At 33.1% G+C, this 26,905-nt stretch overlaps 1 protein-coding gene across 1 annotated transcript; it reads left to right on the top strand.

Moving 5' to 3' along the window:
- The first annotated feature begins 659 nt into the window (after positions 1-659).
- GC (gamma-glutamyl carboxylase) lies at positions 660-26,356 on the top strand. The gene is made up of 8 exons (XM_089638697.1): positions 660-905; positions 8,042-8,194; positions 10,832-10,997; positions 19,000-19,185; positions 22,513-22,676; positions 24,472-24,986; positions 25,073-25,670; positions 25,849-26,356. The coding sequence occupies exons 1-8, from the start codon at positions 740-742 to the stop codon at positions 26,283-26,285; spliced, it is 2,385 nt and encodes a 794-aa protein (XP_089494823.1). The 5' UTR covers positions 660-739; the 3' UTR covers positions 26,286-26,356.
- Positions 26,357-26,905: the final 549 nt, after the last annotated feature.

Raw genomic sequence — 26,905 nt, 5'->3', positions numbered from 1 at the left:
GAAATTTTGGTATTGATTTATTACATAAGTGATTTTTTAGTAAGTATTTTTGGACATGAGGTCTACTGTTCACGTAACTACTAGTAATAAATTAACTAGTAGTTTTTGTAAGATTAATTTCTACACGCAGAAAACTTACTGATATAAAATATTGATATTTTTTAAAAACAATACAAAAAATAGATAATTTATCAACTTATTCGTATTCCTGTTAAAAATTGGACTGCAGGTCTTTAACGAATGAATTAACCGGTTTCCTAACAATTTGTTTGAATACGTGAATAAGTTATTAACGATTCAGATTTTGTCATTTTACGATAAGAAAAAGCACAGCTGCATGAACTCGTGTTCGAATATATTCTGAATTGACTAATATTTTACTAGGAAACAGGATTTCAATAAATCAGCCGTAGTCATTGTTCTCCGTGTACCTAAACTTAGCGACAACATTACCGACGCAACGCGGAATACAAAGGAAAATATATATTTTACAATGCAAACGTTTTTCATTGATGGCAATACAGAATTTTTCCACCGGCGTGATTCTGAGAATCCACCCTAAACCCACCCCTGTGTAACCATGGAAACGGGGGAGTTAGCCGCCATCTTGAACGGAAGCTCGCTAATCCAATTCGCAACCTCCTCAGTCGGCGGATAGACCCTGCACAAAACAGTCCGCATCCCACTTCTAAAATCCCTCCTGGGAGTAAACAAACAATTCTCGGATAATTCACCGGTTATGGTGTTACAACTCTCACGAATTTATAAACTTTTCAAGGGCCTCGACGATGTTTTCAAGAAAGCATCGGGATATAGTTACAGAGAAATCTCTTTCGATGTTATTGTTGAGTGGATGTATAGACCAACCGACCCTTCAAGCCTCGGAGTTTCGCGAATGCTTTTCGGTAAGAAAAAAAACTTATTTATTTTATTAGAATTATATTATGTATGCAAACGAGTATGTTAGTGTGCGTATTTTAAAATTTAAATGTACATTGTGTACATAATTGAACGTATTATTTAATGTGAAACCGCATAAGAGTCCCAACTGCTTCCAACCGTCTGGAGTGAGTGAGACTATGGCATCCCAATTTGGGTATGTTGTAAGACTGAAGGTAGTGGGGAAGAGGGAGGTGGGGAAGTACCTGACGGCAGATCTGGTCACCAAACACGGCCAAATCCATTTCAGGCAATGTTTAAATTCTGAATGGTGGTCTTTCACCACGGCGATACTGAGAGTATCTTCAAATCTGGAACGATCGTGAATATAATACATGTAATTTTAAATGAGTAATTTGTGAAATAACACAAAATTAATCAAATAAAATTTACTTGCGCACGCTGGATTTACATAGTACAATAAAAATATTTGACTTTTAATTTTTAAGTTTTAATATTCTCCTGACCAAGGAAGGGTACTTCCGAAATCGGTAGAGTGTAATTAAAATTAAAGTGGTCTAAAACAAATTTTTATATTTTTACTGTAAATTATGGCGAGCCACAAAGTTAATGCTTACTACAAATATATATATTTTTTAAATGTTCACAAAAATTTGTGCGAAAGTTAAAATTTAAGTAAGTACCTAGAGTACGAAAACCACTTGCATAATATACGAAGAAATGAAATGACATTAAAAAATGATTTTATTTTCTATAATCATATAATTTATTAGGTATTTACTATAATAATCTCTCTGCTATTTTTAAAACATCTAAATATCCACGGCAACCTTTTGTTTCCATACAAAAAGGTGCCAGGGATCGAGTTTTTATAGTGTATAATTTATGGAACATAGATTTTTATATAATATTAGAGTTGTATATAAATTATTTTAGCAATTGAAGATGTTCTTGATGAATGCACAAACGTTGTAGAAATTGTATACTAAATTGCATAACGGTATACACCAATCATAATATGATAACAAATAATTTTTTAAGGAAAATGCTGAAAAATTGCCTATGCACCAGGAGCTTAATAAGCTTTCTGTGTGCATCTTCGAAAGACGTTTATTAAATCGGGTACCTAGCATAGACATAATATGAATATTAGATGTCTGTGGTACCTAGTTATTAAATAACCAGAAATATTCCTGTTTTCCGAATCTAATTTCACTATTTCTGACAAATTAAATGGAGTATGAAGATATGCAGTTAATATATTAATGGTGATTGAAATTAGAAACAACGATTAAATTCAAAATATTTGCAGCAGCTAATCAATTTTCTGAAGAAAAACGGTATTATTTACTTTGCACTCGATAAATGTCCATTCTGAATGGAATTTTTCACAATTTAACGTATCAATTTTCTATAAAATTTCTCTATGCACTTGCAAATAAAATTACCTTTAAGTTGTAATTTTATTTGTCACACTAAAAACCCTTAAAACGGTGTGATATCAAATCTTACTTCACACATTTTAAAGCAATTTTTCAAAAATATTTATAGCTGCCAATTTCATTTTCATTGCAAGATATGATCATCCTTTGTAGTTACATTTTCAATTAATAAGTTAAATATGAAAATTATACAAAAATATGAGTTCACCTTGTGATCGTTGAATGTATTTAGAAAATATAGGTATCTACGTACTTAGATCGCATTTTTTCTTCCTCTCAATATTTTTTTCTCTAATAGTCCTGGTGACAACTTTATAAAGACTGTATTATACATTCAGGTAGGTACATACTAATTACACACTTTACCTACTTAGGTATCGGTAATAAACGTTAAAAAAATATTCCACTAAAAAATGTTGATTTTTAAACCAGAATATTAAGTAGGTACCCAAATTAAGTATTATAACTTTCTGGAAAAATAAATAGGTACTTGTCGATCATCGAGGAGAAAACGGTTGTAGTTTTCGAATTATTTTAAGATTTAAAAAACATTCTGGAAAAAAGTTTGTACCTACGTACAAACAAGATGAATTGATACAGTGAACAAAGCAACTCGCGTGGTTTCACTGAACTAGGTCCAGTTGACACACTTTAGCGGCCCGGCCCGTTCATCCAGCTATTTTATTCGTGAACACATATTCTTTGAATGGCTATCCTTTGCATTTACATTGGTGTGAATATAATGTATCATGAATTTTTATAAAATCATTGCAATTTTATTGTTTGGATAATCGATAAACAATGATATTATCTAATTGAAAGTGTCGAAATTCGCAATGACCACGAGAGCAGCAACTAACAACTAATGCTGTCAGGTGAAAATAGCTCAACGAAAAGTGAAATATCCTACGTCATGAGTACCATGAGTGTCCACGAGTGACGCATTCAAACGAATTACGTGCTTAGATCGATTGTTATGTTTTTAAATGGGATTAGGGTTTATTTAAGAAATACAATAAAATATGTTTATACATAAACCATCAATATATTATATTACTTATTAAACCCCACAGAAAAAAATGTATGCACAACATATTACGAGTTTTGTCACCTCGAGTAAACAGGTAAATCAGGTACCTATTATTTAGGTAAAAACTCAACTGGTCTATCTAAAGATTATAGAAAATATAAGGTAAATATCTTTGGGTCTATCGCATTGTCAAGTTATTGTAGTATTTGAGCAAAACACGGCAGTAGCCGGGTACGAAGGCTGGCATTATAGAAATAAACTAAATAATTGTTCGTACTTAATTTAGGTCGAAATAAGATTAAACTCAATTAAATATAATGTTTTTAAAACCTTGGGCAATATCGGGTGATATTCTTCACAAAAAACAAACAAACGTAGAGACTTTTTGGGAGATATATCCCAGCCTGTGAGAAATATGATTTAAAAAGTGTTAAAAAGAGAGAATAGCGGGCTTTTAATTTCCATTTAAAAAAAATCCGAAAGCGCTCTCGAAATGATTTTAATAATTCTATTAAACAACATTTAACGTTACAAAAATCTTTGTATGCACATTTTTTAATAATGTTTTTTACATTGAACGACAGAGGTAGTGAGGAAACTTTTAGTGATTTGGTTTCGTGTAAATTTGAATTTCATTGCGTCACTTTAATTGTAGTTTAATTTTGTTTTAATTGCATTGCATTGCGTTACTTTTGTTTGCTTTACAAATTTTAATATTTTATAATTTGTAAAAAAAAATTGGAAAGGATGTTTCAAATTTTATTTTTAAAATAGGTACATTAAATAAAGCGAATTAATCTGATATTGAATGTAATGACACATTCTGACATCTCATATGATATGTATATTGCAAAATATCTAGATAGTTCATACATACTAAATATATTTAACGGAGAGTTTATAGATTAGTAGGTATACATACACCCACAGCGATTACTTATAGCCGAATATACCTAATATCGCATCACCGTACACCATTATTTCGATAAAAACACAGTAATAAATAGAAATCTCTTGTAAAAATTGTTTTTTAATGCCTTGAAATAAATATTAAATTATATCTGTGGGTGTAAATTAGTGGGCTACCAAGTGATTGAACCGCAATGCAACGCTTATATTATATATATATATACATATTATATATGTATATATTATACGAGACGCGTCTCCTGAGGCAAAATGTTTTCAAAACATCCAACAAAAATAAAAACATTGGGGCAGGGCTACAATGTTTTTGTTTTCCGTGGCCGGTGGTAAAAAAGTAAGTTGTGACCCCGAACCAATGTTCGTGATTTTTTCGGATGTTTTAAAAACATTTTGTCACTGAAGACACGACTTAAATTTTACTGGTTGGCTTGTATCGATGGTGATAAGTAGACATCAGGTGAGCGACCTTCATAAAGCGCTATATATTAATTGGTTTGGTGCACAGTGAAATATAGTCCTTAGGTATTCCATATTTTTACTCTTATAAATTTAATTTCCCCTTAGTAGAGTTTGGTTCAAAACACACAAAGGGGACACACAATTTCTCTCTTGACTTTAAGCTGCTAGAATTTTTTAAAATTCTAGTCAATCAATGACGTGCCTAAACTTCAAAAAGATGTTTACCGGAAAATATATAGTACTGTGTTTTTATTCAAACTTATGCTAAAAAAGGGGATTACATGTTTTGTGATGAAATATGACAATTAATTACTTGGACATCAACCTACTTTCTTCTACACAATTGGAAATCACAGCAGAAAAAAGTGTAATTTATGTAAATCATAATTAGATATTCTTAATATAAATTGCTCATTTATGTATAAATTTTTTTGTTGGTAGATGTTGGCAGCTGGAAAAAATATGAAGTTAAAAAATACCGCAAAATACTAACAATTCATTTGACCTTTTGCTAACTTAATCGGATATAATAACTTAATTCAGATCCGACTAACCAAACACGGCTAAAGCTACAAAAAAATTGTGAAATAACACAAAATCATCAAATAAAATTTGAACCGGCGACCTTCGACCACGGCAATAAATTTTTAAAAACATGAACTGCGTTAGAATAAATATCAGTGCTTCCGCCTTTAGCGAGAAACTAAAAATTATGCAAACCTACAAGTTAATTTATACCTTTATAAATTTCCCTTGTAATAAGTCGAACAATTTCGTGACACACGTTGCACAATGGAATCAAAATACTACGCAATGCAACCTAAAATATTCTATAACTCATAAAACTATTTAACTTACACGTTTCGGCGTATTTCACAACTTCTTCTTCTTCTTCAATGGCGCTACAGCCCATTTCGAGCCTTGGCCTCCTTTAACGTGAGCCTCCACCGCCCTCTGTCCTCGGCCGTCGTCTTCCAATCTGCAACATGGAGTAGTCCTCTGGCATCTTTCCTGACATCGTCCTCCCATCTCAGCCTAGGTCTGCCCGCCTTTCGTTTGCCTCCCGGGTGTCCTGTTAGAACCTTCTTTGGTACACGTGTGCTTGGCATTCGGTGCACATGTCCGGCCCATCTTAGTCTTTGGAGCCGTAAATGAGTAGAGAGTCTGGGAGCTTGGTAGATGTCATATAGCTCCTTATTGTGGCGGATTCTCCATGCCTCTCCCTCTCGCACCGCTCCTAAGATTCTTCGAAGTACCTTTCTTTCGAAGGTGTCCAGCCGTTCCGCAGACTTTGCTGTCAGTGTTCCCGCCTCACATCCATAGGCCAAGACCGTTCTAATAATTGTTTTATACAGGGTTATTTTGGTTTTCCTATGGACGTTTCGGGATTTGAACACTGGCAGCAACGCGAAGTAAGTGTTGTTAGCGGCTGTGATGCGCTTTCTTACTTCTACTGGGTCTTCGCGTTATTTCACAACTAGAATAAGTAAATAATGTTTATAATTCAAAACTGTGAAACCAATTAAATCTTCACATAATACTTAACATTCTTACCACGTTTCACAAATTTTTAACGACAAAAATGACTCGAAACACCCTTTAAAACTGATAGGTAAACAAAGCAGCGGATGTACATATAAATGTATGGCCAATCAAGAGCTAGTGTTGCCTTAGCTAAATAAATGAAAACTACTGTTCGTGCATTGAAGATTTCTAGTTTTGTGTTGCACGTTGCACAACGGATTAAAATTAAAGACGTACACGATTTATTTAATAAAATTGTATTTGTTATTTTCACTAAACTACATTTACAGCAAACTACAAATGCTCGCATATTTAATTTTTTATATAAAATCGGAAAAAATATTTGACGAGTCGGACATTCGAAATTTGTATGTAATCAAAATAGCACTCTATGTGTAACAAAATATTCAATACTACTTATCGACAAGGAAATAGGTATATTTATGTTTGAAATACCTATGAATAAAATGTGCAAAGAATTCGTTAGTTATTACAAAATAAGTATAAAGTATGCTCAGAATCAGTGGCGGCTCTTCTAAGAAGGTCATTTGGGCATCATTGCCTCCCAAAAATATGCTCCAATAGTATCAATATATAAAAAAAAGATTTAACAAACTACCCGATTAATTTAGTTTTTATTCATGCAGATTCGTACTTTTTTCGATTCGTTTCAGTGCCATATTGCATTTCTTAGCTTGGGTCACTTTAAATTTTGTCCCAAACCTATATTCTTGCTTTCTCTTTGCTATAGAGACAAAGGAGGTAAACACTATCAAGTCTGACGTATGCTTAGCATCATACAAAATTTATGTTTAAGGTGTTTTCGGACATGACCGCGGTGAGATAGAGATATGATTATTAAGTGATAAACGATAACTATCTTGAACTTGAATATTAGTTCGTGAAATTATGTTTACGTAATTTGCGTGGAATAATTTAAAATGTCAAATTCTGTGGATATCGTATTAAAAGAAATCGCAAACAATCCATTGAATTATGACAAACGTTTTCAAATAAAGTGACAAATAGTTTGAGTTAAGAGAGAGAAAAACGAAAAGTTATAATTTTTTTACTTTTTAAATCTACTTATAAACAATGGACTGAGGTTGGAGTTAGTGATTTAAAAAAAAACTTTTGGGAGGAAAGGATCTTTCAATAGAAAAAAAAACATAGTTATATGTATAAATAATTAGATAAATAATATTAAATTATACAATATTGTACTACCGGCGTCAGAATATGTGAGTACCGGCAAATTAATTACATACATTGGCTTTTTTATAATATTCAATACGCAGTAGCAATATGTACAAACATTTTATATTCTTTTTTTTTTTCAATTGACCTTCCACTTCTGGACTCCTAGGGCCGCCTCTGCTCAGAATGTTATAAAAAACACATTTGGTTTTAAAATTTAACATGTTACATATATTAAAAAATTCACAGTGTTTCTTTAAATGCTACTTGAGATATTTGTCTAGAGATTTTTGCTGTATTTTAAGTCATGCTTTCGTAAATATTTTCGCTCACACCTATTAATCATAATCTTTTTTATATTACGCTCTCCCTCTAAAATTCGTATTTACATATCTCCCTTTACACCCATCTTCTTCTTTTTGAACGCGTACTACGAAGACTTAATAGCTTGTCTGGATTTGAAAAGATGAATTTTTGATTTAATTTTGTTGTTAACGCTCGTAAGGAAGGACTCACGAACTAAATTATACTATTTAATATTTTCCAATACTATTTTTTCCAGGTCTCCTAATGTTGGTAGATGGGGCGGAAGAGCGTGGGGGTGCTGAGGTGGACCTGCGGTGGGGGGACCCCCACTCTTGCCACTTCCCCCTAATTCCTCTGCCTACCCTCACCCTCCCCTACATGGCCGTTGTCTACGGAGTCATGTGGTTTGGTAATAATATTAATATTGAATTATACAACCAGTTGTCAATTTGGGAGGCGGGTGTCGGTACCGCCGACCCGGGTACCATTCATTGGATAACCGATACCTCTGTCATCGGTCACCCCGAGTGGTGCGCTACATTCCTGGGGTTAGGTTTGTCCAGATCTTAATGGTGAATGAATCTTTGACCTCTCCAGCCGGACTCTCGACCCAAAGCCTTTGCACCGCAGTGGGAGGGATGGATTCATGCGTCACTCCTGGACACACTGACCTCCCCAGGTTCCCTCATACTTTTTTTTACCTTCACACTATTTCTTGTACTTTAAAAGACCCTCCACACAGCATACCCAAATATGACATAGGCCCTTTAGGGAAAGTGTTTTCCTCAGGACCTTCTACGTGGTTACTGTATAAAAATCGCATTGTGTTGTGAGAATATAATATTGAATTATTAATTAATTCATTTTTTTTTATTTCTGAATTGTAAATTACCTAATTACTTCCACCTGTTGGTTGATTGTTCAACGATTAATTAATTTAGGCATTTCATTTATTTACTAGATAAGTAATTACTACTCGGCTTCGCTGGATATAAAACACATTTTGTAATAATATTGCACAAATAATGATTTAGTATTAGTGGTTATGTTCTTAAAATTATTCCTACAGTGTCTTACCCAATACAGATCTAATATTATAACACTAAATGTACTGTTTATTCAAAGTTATGACAAAAACTTAGAATAACAATAACAGCAGGACAGGACAAAACAAGAATATTAAAACTAAAAACATAATATAAAACAGGAGGCAGTTTGTGCTCAGAAATGAGAATCGACTGAGCAGACATTTTAAAAGGTAGAAGGAGGCAACCGAAACCAAACAATTACCGGAAGTTTTAGAATATGGCTTATTATAAAATATCGAAAAGAAGTTAAGATTTATTAATGGTAAGATTTTTTAAATAATTTTGTTTTTCAAATTCAGCCAAATTCTGGAGATTAGTAAGAGCTGAGGGATGTTTATTCCAGATGAGCGGGCCTGTTACACTAAAAGAGCGATCATAGTAAACAGCTCGATTTGACCTAGAAAGTTCGATTAAACGATTACTAAAATCTAGATCTGCTGACCTTAGAGTAAGCTGTCTATTGCTTAAGTTTTGTCGGACGCATAGTTCCGATATATAGGCTGGCGCCATTCCTTGCAATGCTTTGAATGTCATTAAGCAGATCTTAAACTCTATTCTTTCAGGGCATCGAATCCAGTGAAGGCGATCCCTTAGAAGTGGGGTTATACGACAATATTTAGATTCACTAAAAATCATTCTCGCCGCAACATTAAAAACTGACTGGATTCTATTGATTTGTTTCTGAGGTAGGCCGGCATATGCACTATTGCAGTAGTCCATACGTGAGACGACGAACGAATTTATGAGTGACTTTGCTCCATCAGAGGCTGTGTGTGAGATTAAAATAAACTTTTTGATAGTTATGAATTTTTGAGCTGCAGAAAATCTAGGGAGAAAGGACGGAACTAATTTCGTGGCCAGAGCTCACCGTTCATGAGTTTTTTTATGCCACAAGTTTATTGACGTTGTATATGATCGGAAAAATAATTGTGGGTAAATTTCTGGTTTTACCGAAATATCTGTACAGCAATACTCAGGGATTACTTACTAATATTAATAATAATATATAGCAAAAAATAAATTTTCAATGCGGTTTATTTATTTTTAGAGAAACCCATTTACCTTTGTTAACTGGCTGAACGTCCTAGTTTTTTTAGTTGAAAAAAAGTTAAATGTATTTTTCGTTTACTAATGCTGGACTTATTTAAACATACCTAGAATAGAATAACTCAGGTTAAATGAGTCACATCCGCGTAAGTCTTCGTAATAATTCTAGATAATATCTAGAGAGTATCCAAGTACTAGGTAATATCTGTACCCGCAGGCGACTAATATGGCTTATCTTTCAAGTGCTCTTAATCCTGATTGCCAAAATCTATAGATATTATAAACTTATCGGGTTATTCTTTTTCGGAAATTACCTACATCGTGTATTTTACGAGTCAAAGTTCAATCGTATATTATTCCATATTCAGGTATATTTTTGTCAGGTGATTTTGGTGAGTTTAATTAAAGATTAGGTGGATTCCTGGTATTCAATTCTATATTATTGATTTAACTGACTAATAAAAAATTGAAAGAATATATTTTTTAAATAATTTTTTCATCTGCATTAAAATAAATTTTAAATCAAAAGTAAGTATTAATTTTCGTTTTTAATTAATCAACCTGTTGCCCAATGATCACTCAATGTGTATAGTGGCACAAGTGTTAAAGTTGGTCGATGATCACTCAATGTGCATAGTGGCACAAGTGTTAAAGTTGGTTGATGATCACTCAATGTGGAGAGTGGCAAAAGTGTTGTTGGTAGATGATCACTCAATGTAGAAAGCGGCACAAGTTTTAAAAACTAATATTGTCAAGTGGAAAATTTTGTCGCAATATGTCCAATCCCAGAAGCTGTGACCGAATTCTTATTATATTGTGCCACCAAATAATATGGAACTTTCAGTTCTTTAAAATTCTGTGCCGTACCTACCTAGATTATTTATTTAAACCTTTATTAATTTCTGTTCCAGGTGCTCTGGGGATAGCCCTCGGGTACAAGTTTAGGGCAAGTGTGGTGATGTTTGTGATTCCTTACTGGTACATCCTGCTGATGGACAAGAGTTACTGGAACAATCACAGCTACCTGTTTGGGCTGCTGGGACTGCTGTTTTCTGGAACACAGGCCCACAATTACCTGTAAGCATGATGTATTATATTTTATACAGCACAAGAGCTTCATTTGTCGGCGACAGTGGATCTCTTTCAATCTGTAATATCATCTTGTGGTGAATGTTGTAATGCTAAAGGGATTGGAGAGATAACGGAATTAAAAAAAAATATACCGCAAAAGAATCCCGTCTGCTCCCAACCGTCTGTAGGCAGTGAGACTATATCATCCCCGATGGGGTATATCGTGAGGCTGATTGAGGTTATTTTCTCACGAAAATGACGCTATACAAACAGTCCAATCATTAATATTAGTGGTGATAGGAAGGAGAAGAGGTAGAGAAAGGCGAGGAATTGCCTTGCTATTCAAATCTGGTCAATAAACATGGCTTAACCATTTGAAACAACGTTTCAATTCTGAATGTTGGTCTCACACCAGGGCGAACTGAGAGTATCTTCCACTTGGAAGATGGAATTGAGGAAAAGCTAGGTTGGTAAGTAGGTATTTTTTTTTAGATCAATGACTATTTTAGCTAAGTTATTTCAAGCCATAAAACGTTTTGATTCTGTATGGTGAACTTGTACAACTCTGTACTTTATATATAAACTATTCATCAAATGCGAAATAAATTAAATGAAAGTTATTTGCACCCGCCGGGTTTTAAATTTAATACAGGGATATTATTTTATTTTATTTTTTATTGTAATTTTTGTTATTAGTTAATTTACCTAACATGATGGCATCTCGCGAACTAAAAATTTTAAATATGCTATTTGTCTGCAAGAATGTTGTGTGATGCATTTACTTAATAATTTATTTGATATGTGAAAACCCACAAGGATCTTACAACCTTGTCACAGAGGTCATGAAATTCCACTTCTAACGTACCTACCTACACAATTAAGAGAATAATTCTGTAACTAAATAAATATTTTGTATAATGTCTTACAGCTGATATTATTTAATTAGGTGGATAAAATGTAACCTTTTCGATACGTGTATCCTTCTTCTTGTTTACCTGTCAATTTTCCTTTTTTCTACATCAATCCCACGCAGGAGGCCCCGAGGAAAATAATTTCCCTCAGGGCCTATGACATCTTTAGGGATCCCACCCATCACACAGTTGGTGGACAGATGCATTTGCCGTTAATACCGGGACAAACCTCACTCTATAAACCCGAGCATCCGTGCTAAGTCACCAAACGTAGCGAACCACTTGGGGCGACCTATGGCAGAGGTGTTGGTTATCCAATAAATGGTTCCCGGGGCCACGGTACCCATACCCGCCTCCCAAAGTTATTAGTAGGTTCTTTCAAGTATAAGCAAATAATATTCAACAGTCCATGAAATTCTAGCAGATACTTGAATTTATTGTTATTCGCTAAACTCACAACTCATTGGAATATTTCATTACTAAAAAGTAAGTACTTAATATTTATAAATACACTAAAAGTTATTTAGTTAGTAGCTATATTTATATTTAAATATTAAAGACAATATTAGTGATTTCTAAACGAAAATCTGAAACAGAAAAATCAGAAAAGGATACGGTCACATCTAGGACTCGAACCCAGGACCCTTGTCTTTCCGGGACACTGCTCTACTGTTCGAGTCTTAGATGTGACCGTATCCTTTTCTGATTTTTCTGTTTAAGATTTTCGTTTAGAAATCACTAATATTGTCTTCCATATTTAAATGTTACGATTTGAGGTTTTACTCAATAAAGTTATTCCGAAAAATAAATATTTATATTTCGCCAGCAGATATGAATAAAAAAAAGATAATGATCGTTGAATATTGAGGTACCTACTTACCAACTTTTTAATAAAAGAAGGTTTTTTTCAATCTGTGTACATATTATTTAAAATATTAATTTTACGTGATCTCCATAAATCAGTTATAAACCAATTTATTACAGAAACAAAATATAATTTAGAACATGTAAAGGTGCAGTAAATTAAAAAAATGTCAATTGACTTATATTTATAAAAAGTAGTAGCAATAAAAAACAGCAAAGTGAGTAAATAAGATTGAAGATTTAAAAATACTAACGAGAACAATATTTTAACCTCTTCAGTAATTCATCACTTTTGTACAGTTTGCAATGTTTTCTGTGTATTTCAAATGCGCTAAATACATCTTATTTTTTCAATTTTCCGTAAACAAAAATAATGATTTAGAAACTAGATAAAATTATCTTTACGATGTAGGCATTTAAAATAAACATTACTATTTCTAAATAATTAAATTTTAATATCAAACGTGAAAAATGTTGACGAAAACGCTAACCACATTTTTACTTCAATCATAGAAAAATTTGAGATTTTGTTTGGGAATTTGTAAGAAAACTGTACCTTCACTTTTATCTCGTTTATACATAGACTAAATACAACTAGACTAGCCGTGTAACCATTGAAAAATAACCTCAACACAATTTTGGTTTGGTCCACGTGCACATTTATGAAAAGGCGCACGCATTGTGTCGCAATGCGAAATGGGCACTGTGCATTGCGTTTTACCTTTTGTTGGTCTAGAGTTAAGCTATTTTGCTTGTCAGCTATGCTGGGCAAGTTCATTTTTTCAATCACAAAAATAACCCAGTTCCAAATATTTTAGATTGTACATATCGCGGATTTTATTTTAGAAAATGTAATCAGCTATCTGAATAAAAAAAATTATAAGTACCTTACCGATAGATTGAAGGCAACGCATTAACATATATCAGAAATTAATAGAATTTCACTAACGACAAGTAAATTTTCTGACGTTATCTTTCAAAGTAGTCACAATCATGATGTCATGCAGTGTGTTATACGCTTTTAACGAATACATATAAACAATAGTACATGGCACGAGCTTGCCACCTGATAATTATTGATGTGTTGGTTAAAATCACGCGTTTTTACTTGATGCGTGCAAAAAACTTTAGAAGTATTGGTTATTTTTTAGTCTTGTCACTAATTCAGGGTTGTATTAAGTCTACAATTATTTGTGTGTTAAATTATATGAAAAAATCGCGTCGTTGAGTAATTTATTTTGTGTTTACTATTTTAATTACATTTTTCTTTTCATTGAAAAAATATATATTACAAAGTATTTATATATATATTACACTTACCTTTTTTATTATAACTATTGCTGTAGAGGTGATGAAGGTGGTGGAAGATTTGTTATATGAAAAGTAAAGTTCATGTAGGCTTAAAATGTTAGGTACAGGAATAAATATTTTCTATATATATTCCGATAATTATTCTTAAAATGTCTTATTTTTGCTTAGGTTTCCCCACAAACCGAGAAAAAATTGAGAAAATAACTAGGTAATATTTATCATATATAATATTCGAAAAAAATCCCCAATTCCTCGTATATGTGCACAATCTAATACAAAATTTTACAGCATTGACATTTTTGGTAATAACCTAAAGAAATATCGATATGAAGTAATGCGTACGATCGATTATTAATATGAGAGTATGGAATGTATCGGGAGCATCTCCTATCATCTTCCTATTTTCCTCTTCCTCTCCCCTTCCTTTAACACCAAATTAATTTTAAGATATTAAAACTTCATTTCCAATGAACTTTAGCATAAGAAACTTCTGTGGCTTGACTTCAGTTAACTTGTATATTTATATCTATCATTGTATATTATATAAAAGCTGTTTGTTTCTTACAAAATAAGTAAATAAATATTTACAAACACGGAAAAAAGAGTGTTTGCTAATTTATTTTAAAAGAGCGGATCGCAGGCCTTTAACGAACGAATGAACAGGTTTCTGGTTGAACTTTTAGTAAATTTCGAATACATTCATTATAACGATGTCGGAACAGAGTTTTTCTAATTTATTTAAAAAAGAGATTGCAGGCCCTTAACGAATGAATAAACAGGTTTCCTCTTAAATTGTTAGTAAATTTCGAATACATTAATTATCACGATATCGGAACACGTTGACCGTACCATCATCAGGAAGCCATTTGTGCTCAAATCATTTTCATCCCAAACGTTTAGACTGCAATTTCCTTCAGGTCCTTTATAATCTTTGAGCATTCTGTGTGGAGGAGAGAATGTAATATATTCACAAATTAGGTATCGTTGCTTAATCTGAGAAAGGTTATTTTAATTACTGGTTGTTATTGTCTAGCTTTGATTAAGCACTATCTATATATTTCACAAAAATGGTACTACTAAAATAAACCGAATAGGCATTTCTCTGAAATCGTATGACATTACAGCAGTTGATATACGAAATAAATGTCGGTCCGATCGGCATGCATTTGGCGAGGTTGTTGGCGCGGTTCACTCCAATCCTTGGGAAGGAAGGTACAATCATAATTTTTTCTTGTCTAATATGATTTCTCTCGCTTTATTTTGATATTATATTTTATACATTATTAATAAGTACCTATACTAGTTTTTTTATAATGCTGTCTTATAAACCTAACGAAGCGGTTAAATACAAAATAACTTTTCATTTGATTAAAGTGTCAAGCCACAAAGTAAACGCTTTCTTTGATAATTATATACTATTTTATTTAAATAATTTTGTAAATTCATAAAACTTCTACTCAATAGTAAATATGTGTACGTTTCCCGTTTTGGTTCAATATGTAGTGTACAGAATCCAAAACTTAAAATGTGATACTAAAAATCATTTTGTGTTATTTATTAGTCCTTTACCTGATTCAGACCTGGTTAAGCAAAAAAAATGTTATTTTTGGTGACGGTTTTGTATTCAATTTACAACAACAACTCGGTAACAAAATGAACGCTGTTCCTTGGGTTCGCTTACGAGTTTGAACGTTTGTACAAGGAGTTTAAACAGAGTTGAGTTGTTAAGTTCATCTCCATATTTGTGACGTACGCTATGTGGTGTCATTTTTAAAATGGATTTAACTAGACAAGGCTAATCTAGTATAATACATCAATGCGTTTATATAATAAAATAAAAAAAAATTAAGTTAAACCAATTGTTAAGATATCAGCGCGAAATATGAATTATTCATTTTGGCTATTTTTAGGTTTTTATCAATGGATAACCAGTATCCATATTTGAGGCAAACTGAAAAGAATTATTATTTCTCTTTCCAACGCCAAAAAAAATATGTATGATAAAAAAAGATAAAAATACTTTTGTAAAATATGGACCGGTCATATATGACCTTCAAACGCTGGAGGGGTTAAATGAACATGAAAGCGGTGACATTATTGTGTTATGTTACTTTAGAACAACTAGAAAAGATATGAAATAGAGCAAAGTGAGTTAACCTCTTTCAACGTGGCTTGTATATTCTATCCACCTATCTACACAAATTAAACAAAACAGAAAAAATCAACTAATAATATCACATTTAAAAACAAACACAAAGCAAATTAAATCGTTGACCTTGAAAATTTTCAAAAAACATAAATTGAGCTTCTCACAAAAACCCTACATAGAAAGAAACTTTTTTAATACGAAAAATCTTCATTAATCCAAGGTTGTACATTAGGGTGGTTACAAGTTATAAGGTGAAAAAATATTTTCGTCCTAATGCCGACCTGACCCCGCTAATATTTGCCATTTGTCTAGAAAATAAGATTTGTAAAGTTTTAGCTCAATTGGATAATGTTAACTTGTGCCTCATCGAGATTAAATATGAAAAAACGATTTTTTGCAAAAAAAAAACTTAATTCAATCTCTTTTGATAAAATTTTATTTCCTTTGAATATTATACATTATTAAACAATATAATTAACAACATCATATTTAATATAATATATAATAATTTTTTTTTTCAACTTTATAAATGTTTTTAGGAATTGCAAGTTTATTTATTTATTTATTTATTCGAGACACAAACAGGATGTTAAGGATGCAAGTTAATGTTTATTATCTGGTTTATAGTTATGAGCTTATCAAACATAGATTAAAAAATTCCGATTTAGAAGGAGCTGCTGTGCACTGGGACGGAAAATTACTTCCAGATATTTTGAGTAAAGAAAATGTAGAAAAGGTAGCGGGTTTGATTAGTTGTGGGGATGAAGAACAGTCGATAGGAGTTCCAGGCAAAAGCTGTATTTTCAGCAGTTGAAGAGTGGGGGGCAGTTGAGAAAATCCAGGCAATGTGTTTTGATACCACTGCGGTAAATACTGGTCGCTTCAACGGAACCTGCGTTTTGTTGGAGCAATTATTAGTCACCACCTCGTTCGCCACCATATTTTAGAAATTATTCTCAAATCAGTTTTTGATTTAAAAATTGGCACAACTACTGGACCCCACTCAAATATTTTAAAAAACTTTCAGACTGGGTGGTCAAAGCTAGACAAGACAAAATACAAAACTGCTATTGAAGATAAAAATATTAGACGTAAAATAGGGAATTCAGATGAAATATCATTTTTTCTTACAGAACAATTAAGAAAACCAACAGCCAAGGGATGATTACAAAGAATTAATTCAACTTTCGTTAGTTGTGTTAGGACGTACTCCCCCAAAAGATACTTTTTTACCTGGTGCCATTCATCACGCTAGATGGATGGCAAAGGCCATTTATTGTATCAAAATATATCTTTTCAGGGATCAATTTACATTAACAAATTTAGAAAAAAAAGCTATCACTGGCATTTGTTTATTTTTAATAAACATTTATGTAAAAGCGTGGTTTAACGCCCCCAAACCCACTTTGGCCCCCAACCAAGACCTACAGTTTTTAAAATCTCTTGTAAAATACAGAGAAATCTATAAAGAACTTGCACACAAGGAACTGTCTAAAATGATAAATCATCTGTGGTACCTCAATTCTGAGCAAGTCGCATTTTCTTTCTTCGATGAAAATTTAGAAAAAAGTGTCAAAACAAGCATGGCTGTAAAAAGTCTACAATTAATTCCAATTGAAGAACATACATGTGATAGGGATGTGAAAGCAAAACTCAGTCTCCATCAAGTGGATAATTTATTGGACAAAGATATCGATTTTTTTTTTGTTTCTCATCAAACTCTAAATTTTTTCAAAAGATTTGAAATTGATACAGAATTTTTAAATATGGATCCTAATATATGGTGTGAAAATACACATTATTTAAAAGCAAAAAAAATAGTGAACGGTTTCAAGGTTGTCAATGACACAGCTGAAAGAGGGGTAAAATTAATCCAAGATTTCAATTCCTGTTTGACAAAAGACGAAGAACCACGACAGTTTCTGTTACAAGTTGTATCGGAATGTCGAAAATTTTTTCCTGACTCTTTAAAAGCCACGTTATGTAAGCCATTACCACCTTAATCTGATAATTAATTGTAAATGTAAATAATAACAATAATAACATCTTTCTTTCATAATGCTTTCTTTTGTATATTTTAAATAATAAAACTTTGAACATTATTTCCTCTTGTTTTTTATACCTTTTTGCATTTCTTTTCTCGTAAATCCATTATTTTCAATTTGGATTGTGCTGTATTTACTTTGAAAACAGTTTTAACTATACCCTTTTTATGTACCAATTGAGATAATAAATAAAACAAAATCTGGACAGCACATGTAATTAAATCTTGCAATATTGTTAGGTATTTTATAAAAATAAAAATAAATAGAAGGTTAAACTTCAACCTTGATGAGGCACGGGTTAACCTTATCCAATTGAACTGAAACTTCACCAATCTCATTTTTTAGCCAATTGGCAGCTTTTAGGGGGGTCAGCACAAAAAATTCCAACATTGATTTTTTGTAACCACCCTATTGTACATGTGTGTACTGTGCGTAGGTTTATCAAAACAAGATCATTATGTTTTTTTCCGATGACGCATGACAACCTGTTTCTCAATCAATAATCAAAAATCTGCCTACTAAACACACCAATAGGCAACAAAATATTTCCGTTAAAAAGCATATATTTTGTATATAACTATTATTTATATAGGCATGAAAGAATAATTTTATCATTACTATTAAGTACTTTGTGTGTATTCCGGGAGAATATTGAATATATGATTTTTTTTAAAAACGTAATCAATTTTTCTAAAAACTTTTCTTTAATGCGTCGACTTTGATTTCAGCTCCATCGATGGCTACTGCGACGAATCAAAGCGAGGCAAACCAGTTCCTTACTGGAACTACTTCATAATAAAATATCAATTATTTATACTGTATTTTGTGGCTGGCCTGAAGAAGTCCGACATTGAGTGGCTTTCTGGATACGCTATGACGAGCCTCAGTCAGCACTGGGTCTTCGATCCTTTCAAGTAAGTTAAGATTGTTTGGACATGTGGAACGGATGAACGGAGAAAGGAGTGTAAGGATAACACAGTATGATGTGAAAGCGAATGGTAGGAGAATTTAGGGACGCTCGAGAAAGCCAAAGCACGACCAAGTGAATCAAATACTTGACTTAGGTCTTGGGTCATGTCAAGAGTCAGAATGACAGAAGAGTGTGTGTGAGACGATGCATGAAAGAATTAGTGTGAACTGAGACAGAGTCGTGTGGGGTTCTATCCTCTCTGCCTATATCTGAGGAAAACGGCGTAATGAGTTTGATGAGCCAGCGTATGTATATTATGCTATGAACTAAAACACGTTCCTCAAAAGCCGCATCCGTGTTTTTTGTGTTCAAATTTTAAGTGATATAATAGAATATAATCTGTCAATTGGAGATTGTTGCATTATGCATCATTAACAAAACTTGCTGAAAAAATATTTGTTCATTTTATACAAGTAATAAAACTTATTCAAATATTTTATTTAAAACACTTCAGTAATCAGAGAAGATAACCAGAAACATTTTCTATTTAAATAGGCATACAAAATTATAAATCAAAGGGATTTAAAGAAAATTAATATTTTATAACAGCAATATAATCACATTAATTTTCTGGCTAATAAATATTATAAGTGCCAAAACGCGCGACGCGTGACGGTTAATTACCGAATGCTTCCGAGGTATTTTAAGAATATGCTATATCTCTTCTTTTTGAAGTTGTCGTAAAAACAAATACCATTTTAGAAACTATGTAGATAAAATTATCTTTTAAATTAAAATTAATATTTCTAAAAATAAAATTTTAATATCGAACATGAAAATGTTAACAAAAAACTTACAGAAACATTTTGACTCGAAACGTCCCTAATTTTGGAACAATTCGATATTTAGAAAACACATTATTTTTGTGTATGGAATTAGTAAGAAAACTGTCACTGTCGTTCATACAATTTTTTTCAACAAAAAAGTCCCACCATTTTGCTAACACACTCTTTTACAACTTTTAGGATTTTATCCATTGAACCAAGTATAAATATTTGATATAAACTGAGATGAGAAATTATTTCTCTTTCCAAGAATCGACAAATTACATAGCTCCGCATTATACAAAAAGAGTTAAAACTACTTTTACAATGTGTGGACGCCCCGGTCAGATCTATCCTTCAGAGACTTATTAGTCTCTGAAGGATAGATTGAATATGATGTTTATTCTATTGAATATGATGTTTATTCTATTGAATATGATGTTTATTCTATTGAATATGATGTTTTTGGCTAGTATTATCCTTCCGAGGCTTGAAGGGTTAAATCACCTTAAAGATGGTTTAAATTATAATTATGGCAAGTCGCACGTAAATGCTTTTTACGAATATGGACTTACTAAATTTGACTACGTGCTAGATTTGCGTGGGATAAATAATATATAAAACCGGAACTCTTGCTTTTTGTCAATTAATTTGGAAAATCCAACATTCCTTAAATCATAACAAAATATTTGCGTTAACCTTGAAATTTCAAACATCTCTACAAATTTCATGACGCCAGAGCTCACTGATAGAGTTTTTTTAATCTGAAGTAGACAAGCAGATTTCGACTTGACAAAAAATTGTTTAACTAATGTTTAAGTGCTTGTACGTAAGCAAATAAACGTAAAAAATAAACTTTAAGCAGTCTCAGACAATAAAAACCTCGGTAGGAAGGAAAAATATAATTCTCAATAATGGTTTCCTTCAATGAGTAAGTGGTAGATGGACCCACCTCACCTGTGTACCCGCCAGATTATTAGGTACATACTCATTGAGTGGTACCTACCTCTTTCTCGGAAACATTAGATCATCTTCTAGCTGACAAAAATAACACTTTTCAATAGGTATCATGCCGCGTTCTGCGAATATCCGCAAATTTTCAAATGACGTTGAACGAAAGATCAATATTTACAATCAATATTATGAGCAAAATTCGCGTTGTTTGTTTATGCAAATTATGTGTGTGAAACTTACAAAAATATGATTTTCTATTCAAATAAATTATTCTTCTCATTGCCATGATGTATCCATTGCTAGAGACCTGAAAAATCGCGTTTTCGATAGCGCGATTTTTGACGTGAAATTCGTAATTTTTATACGAAAAACGAGTATTTAGCATTTTTCACGAGAATATCGCGGTATTTGGAATTTTTTTTTCGAAAAACGAGTATTTAGCATTTTTCACGAGAATATCGCGGTATTTGGAGTTTTTTTTTCGAAAAACGAGAATTTAGCATTTTTCACGAGAATATCGCGGTATTTGGAGTTTTTGGACAATTTTTTTTGGTATCTATGTCCCATCATCAAACTTAATTACGGTTGTCTGTGACAATCACGATTTGTAAAATATTTCTGCGTGACGTAATGCGTAAAATTATACATTGTTTTCATTACCATTTGTATGTAAGGCACTTTTAGTTTCTTATTTATTCTAAGGATCTAAATCTGTCAAAAATTGACAGAACTATCGAAAATTAAGTTAAGAAATATTGTATTTGTTGCTTGTCGTTATTCGACTAAGATTGAAGGTTTCTCTACTGTATCTCTACCATTTTTTCAAAGGCATTTTTTATTTTCCCGTAATTTTTCACGGGTCTGCGCTAGTGTTAAAATAAGAAAGTAATAGCATTCATTCTGAATATTTATTTAGCAATGGTTTTGACAAATAACCATTAATTGGGACGCAGCCAACATCTTCACATCGAAAACCCCGCGTAGGAAAATTCTATTTGAATCTTGATTTTGTTTTCTTGAATTGATGAATGAATGAATGGAGAATGAATGAATGAACTCATGCACACACACGTGTCTTTCTGAAATTGGATGACATTAGAATTTTTTTTAAATGGAGCAATACACGAAATAAATTTCGATGCTATCCAATTGCGGGTTAGCTTTTATGTTAAACCATTTTTTTTAATTGTAAAAAGATATTTCAAAAGTTCACAGCTTAAGAGCCAGTTCCTGGGGGGTGGGGGGATGGTTCAATCTTCAATCGAACCATTTTTACGAAAAATACGTCTATTATTATAAAAATAGATATATAATGTTTATAAAAATATAGTTTTATACTTATTGATTTTGTTTCGATTTAAAAAAATACACTTACCAAAAAGACAATATTATATCGCTTTGTTGCAAAATACCACCACTTTCGTTGTAAAATAACACCGCTTTTCCCAAAAACATTGCGAATTTCGCCAAAAACTGACAACAGAAAATTATTAAAAGAAAAATGAATTTTTAATGTGCCTTCTATAAATTAATAAAGTAACGACTTATTTCAGGATAGTTCTGACCACAGAAAACATCGACTACATGATCGTCCACTGGTTCGCATTTGTGCTTGACCTGACCGTCTGTTTTTGGATGATGTATTGGTACACCAGACCAGTGGCCATGGCATTCTGCGCTACCTTTCATCTGATGAACTCGCGGCTCTTCAGCATTGGTAATCAAATTATTGTGATTTCTGCTGTCACCGGATTGGTCAGACTCGCCAAACTTTTTAGTACTAACTATCACCCGACCTGTTTTACTCTCACCAAAAATAATATTAGATATATTCACCAATTGACTTTCTTTCAGTTTATTGCAAAATATTAGATGATACAACAATATCCACCAAACAAATCAACATTTTTATTCGAATCAATAAAAAATTATAAATATGAATAATTGGCATCTTGCCTTTGACAAATAACACAATTCTGAAAAGAAGTCGCAAAAAAATAATACCAATCAGCTGACATTGGCCTTTTTGTGGAACGAGGGGTCGCGGGTTAGAAATGAAACTGGCATGGTTGTAGGGGGGATGGGGGAGGGGGATGGGAGGGGGAATATTAAATTATAATTAATAAACTTTTCATATACAATGGCATATTTTGATTGTTTGAAAAGGATTTACAAATATTTTGTGAAGGTTTAAACAGACTGGCACTTCCCAATCAACACATTTACCCATTTCCTTTCCATCGCTCATAATATTTTATAAATCAGGATGCCGAAGTGGATTCGTTCAATTTAAATTTTTGTGTGGTCTCACATTAATATAAATATATACCTGCTAGCTGCACCCTGCCGTCTGCCTGTGCAGATAGAGAAACAATAGCGCGTATTGCTTTTACGTCCAACAGATGGCGCTGTTTTTCAAAAAAGCATGTTTGTCCAACAGATTGCATGTTCTTACCTGTAACAGGTGACATCTTTTTTTATTTTTTTATATTAACTCCACACAGGAGGCCCTGAAGAAAATAATTTCCCTCAGGGCCTATGTCATCTTTGGGGATGCTGTGTGTAGGGTTTTTTGAGGAGAGGAAGGAGTGAACATGGGTCTTGAAGAGTCCCATGTTGTAGGAGGGAGGAAACACAGAGGCCGGCAGTTCGTTCCACAGCCTAGCTGTTGAACTTAAGAACGAATCGTAGAAGCGACCCGTTCTCATGTGACAAATGTCAACCGTGTACAAATGTTGGGCGCGTTTTTGCGTGTTTCCCGACTACGCACCGGTGCCAAAGGGATCAATGACGCTAGTTCCTCAGAGCATCTTCCACTGTAATACCGATAGAACAAGGACAGCATACCTACCTGACGCCTGTGCTCTAAAGATTGCAGTCCGTTTGTTAAGATTGGGGAATCTATCAAACGGACCGCCCGTTTTTGCACAGAGTCAAGGGTTTTTTTCAGGTATTTAGGGGCTCCGGACCAGAGATGGCTGCCAAATTCGACAGTAGGGCGCACTTGCGATTTTTACAGGGTCAGCAGTTGTGTACTATTAAAGTATCTGCGGGCCCTGTACAGTACGCCCAGCTTTTGTAATAATATATATATATATATTTTTTATTTATTTTTATTTATTTATATATCAATATAAAGTTTTTTACTAGTATTTATCGACATCTGTCTCACTAAGGTACACCTGTGTCGAGACAGACGTATTTATATTTATATATATATATATATATATATTACATTTTTATATAGATAGAATTACATTTTTATATAGATAGATAGATTATTTTTGCTGGTTATTGGAGAGGCGAGACTTACCGAACACGTTGAAACAGTCGCTAGACAGGTTTCATTGTCACTAGATTCAGTGAATTCATGAGGCCAACTACTGATTAATTTAATCCCACAGTAGACGATTTCATAACAATAGTTCTGAATTTAAAAACTTTGATTAATGACATTATTGATACATTGTTAAAAATATTTGACACCGATGATTTCTTTTTCTAATTTTCAGGTATGTTTCCATGGGTGTGTTTGGCGACAATGCCTTTGTTCTGCCCTCCAAATTGGCCAAAAACATTGATGGATACGATTAAAAAAACATTCACTAAAATAATTTTCAGAATGCAAATTATATCTTCAATGAAGAGGAAGCCGATTGACCTTCGAACAAAGAAACGACTAAACACGCCAGATGATAAAGACATAATAATTGCCCATCAACAAGCAGAGAATAAACACGAAGGCGATAATTATCTACGTACGGATAATACTGAAGCAGAAAAAATGCAGTTGATTGCGAAAACAAACAGTCGTAGTGATTCTCTTGAGTTGAATAAGGAAATTGATAAAAATGATGACGTTTCAAATTCTGCAGAATTGCATAACAAAGTGAAAAAGCAATCCGGCAATAAGAAACAAGAAAATCACAAAGAAAAGCGATGTTGGAATGAAAAATTGGTCGTTAGTTTCTTGATGGCATACATGGGATTACAAGCCTTCCTCCCTTATTCACATTTCATAACAAAGGTACGCTTAAAAATAGTCTATTTTTTTTAAATAAGTAGTATTACTCTGATAAAGTTTTAAATTTGGTGAATTTGTCTCTTACGAAGGGTTTCAACAACTGGACCAACGGACTTTACGGATACTCCTGGGATATGATGGTTCACAACTGGGACACCATTTTAGTGCTTGTCAAAATTGTCGACAACGAGTCAAAGTTTGAAATGTTTCTGGACCCCGAAGCGTGGACGCCCAACCAGAGGTGGACCAAACATGGAGACATGATGTACCAGTATGCGCAATGCTTGCAGAGGAAATTAAACGATAATCTTGATAAGAAGGTGATTACTCGAAAATATAATGCTTTATCTAACAAAGATAATCACAAGCCTGAGTGTAGATCGGGAATGGAAAACTGCGACTACTTTGAAGAGGAGATCATTGAAAAGTCAGTGGATGAAATCACTTCAAAGGACATTTCAATTTACATTGATGTTTGGTGCTCGCTCAACGGGCGGTTTCAGCAAAGGATGTTTGACCCGAATGTGGATCTTTTGAAAGTGGACTGGTCTCCCTTCAAGAAAGTGAGCTGGCTGATGCCTCTACTAGCAGAGCTGAATGACTGGAGGAGAACCATGCAAGACATTCAATATCATGTTTATTCTTGGAATAACTATTCCGACGTCCTCTTCGTGGCTGATTATCCTGGTAACAATCAATTCAAATTAGAAAAACTCACTTGAGATTAAATAAATTATTGCGTGTATAATAATTATTATTATTTAATGCTCAGTCAGCACTCTGCTGATGCGCCATTTTTGATTTCACAATATGCAGTAATTGAGTTAGTTTAACAGTAATTAATTTGTTATTTTTTGTATTCCAGGCTTACATCTGGAAAACTACATCTCCACCGATCTTTCCAACGTATCTCTGACAGTGCTGGAAGGTCAAGTGTTCTACGAGCCCTTCATAAACAAACATAAAGTAGAGAGTCGTAAACCAGGCAAAAGCAGAGCTTCTCATCTCAGCAAGGGGGAGAGTGTCCGTGTAAACACTGGAACCTTCCATCGGGTTCACACCGTAGGCCTCAATCCCGCCTGCTACATGTATACTTATATGAATGTTACGCTGAAGGTCATCTCCAAGGAACGGGGATTTAAGGAGCAGGATGCAGGAACAAAGATATCTGCTAAACTTCCACTGTTGAAGGAGTTCCAAGGAAAAATCACCAGTATTATCGTCTTCTCTCAGCATGTTGGAAACGCTGTGTTAAACATTCTGTACGGTGTACCAATGCTACGAAGAGTGCCTTTGAGATAAACTATTATTATTATCTAGTTTTATTTACTTATTAATTTATAAATGCTTTCAGTTATATCAATTTATGCCAACACGAGATTATTGTTAATAAATGCAAAAAAATACAAATCTTTTTCAAACTTTTTTTGATGCAGCCGAAACCCATTTTTTATGACATTACAGATTTGGGGTCTAAGTCGTTATAATTGTACGTTTAAACTTTGAACAGTGTTTTGCAATGCTAAAAATCCTGTACGTGAATGAAAATTTAAAAATAAATACCCGATACCGACATCATACATGTAAACGAATAACGCAATAACGTCATGGGGAAATTCGTGCAAGACAAATAAGGTTACATTCAAATAATCCAAAACTCTTGAAAAATGACTAAGCTTTTGGTAAGGTAAGGTAAAGTATTTATGCACAAAGAAGAGATATTAAATTATTATATGAGTCAGTTAATATATTACCTGTTCGAGGGATATAATGGTTTAAAATTGTATGCTAAAATCTATTGTCGGATTCCATATATAAACAAAAGATAGATCACACCCACAACACAAGATTTAGTCAAAATGAAGGTATGAGGTCCATTCCAAGAATTACTAATAAATACGGCCAACAGACATTAACTTATC

The sequence above is a fragment of the Hesperophylax consimilis genome, chromosome 1, assembly GCF_061612785.1.
Source record: "Hesperophylax consimilis isolate HC1 chromosome 1, BYU_Hcon_1.0, whole genome shotgun sequence".
NCBI lineage: Eukaryota > Metazoa > Arthropoda > Insecta > Trichoptera > Limnephilidae > Hesperophylax > Hesperophylax consimilis.
Note: the sequence above shows the minus strand (reverse complement) of the source record. Positions and strands in the feature narration are given on the sequence as shown.

What these genes read in the sequence shown, in the direction of transcription:
- GC (XM_089638697.1), top strand. Translation starts at nt 740, where the DNA reads ATGGTGTTACAACTCTCACGAATTTATAAACTTTTCAAGGGCCTCGAC. An exon ending in ACACAGGCCCACAATTACCT is followed by an intron (nt 10,998 to 18,999) that starts GTAAGCATGATG and finishes CTTTGATTTCAG; the next exon opens with CTCCATCGATGGCTACTGCG. An exon ending in TGGGTCTTCGATCCTTTCAA is followed by an intron (nt 19,186 to 22,512) that starts GTAAGTTAAGAT and finishes GACTTATTTCAG; the next exon opens with GATAGTTCTGACCACAGAAA.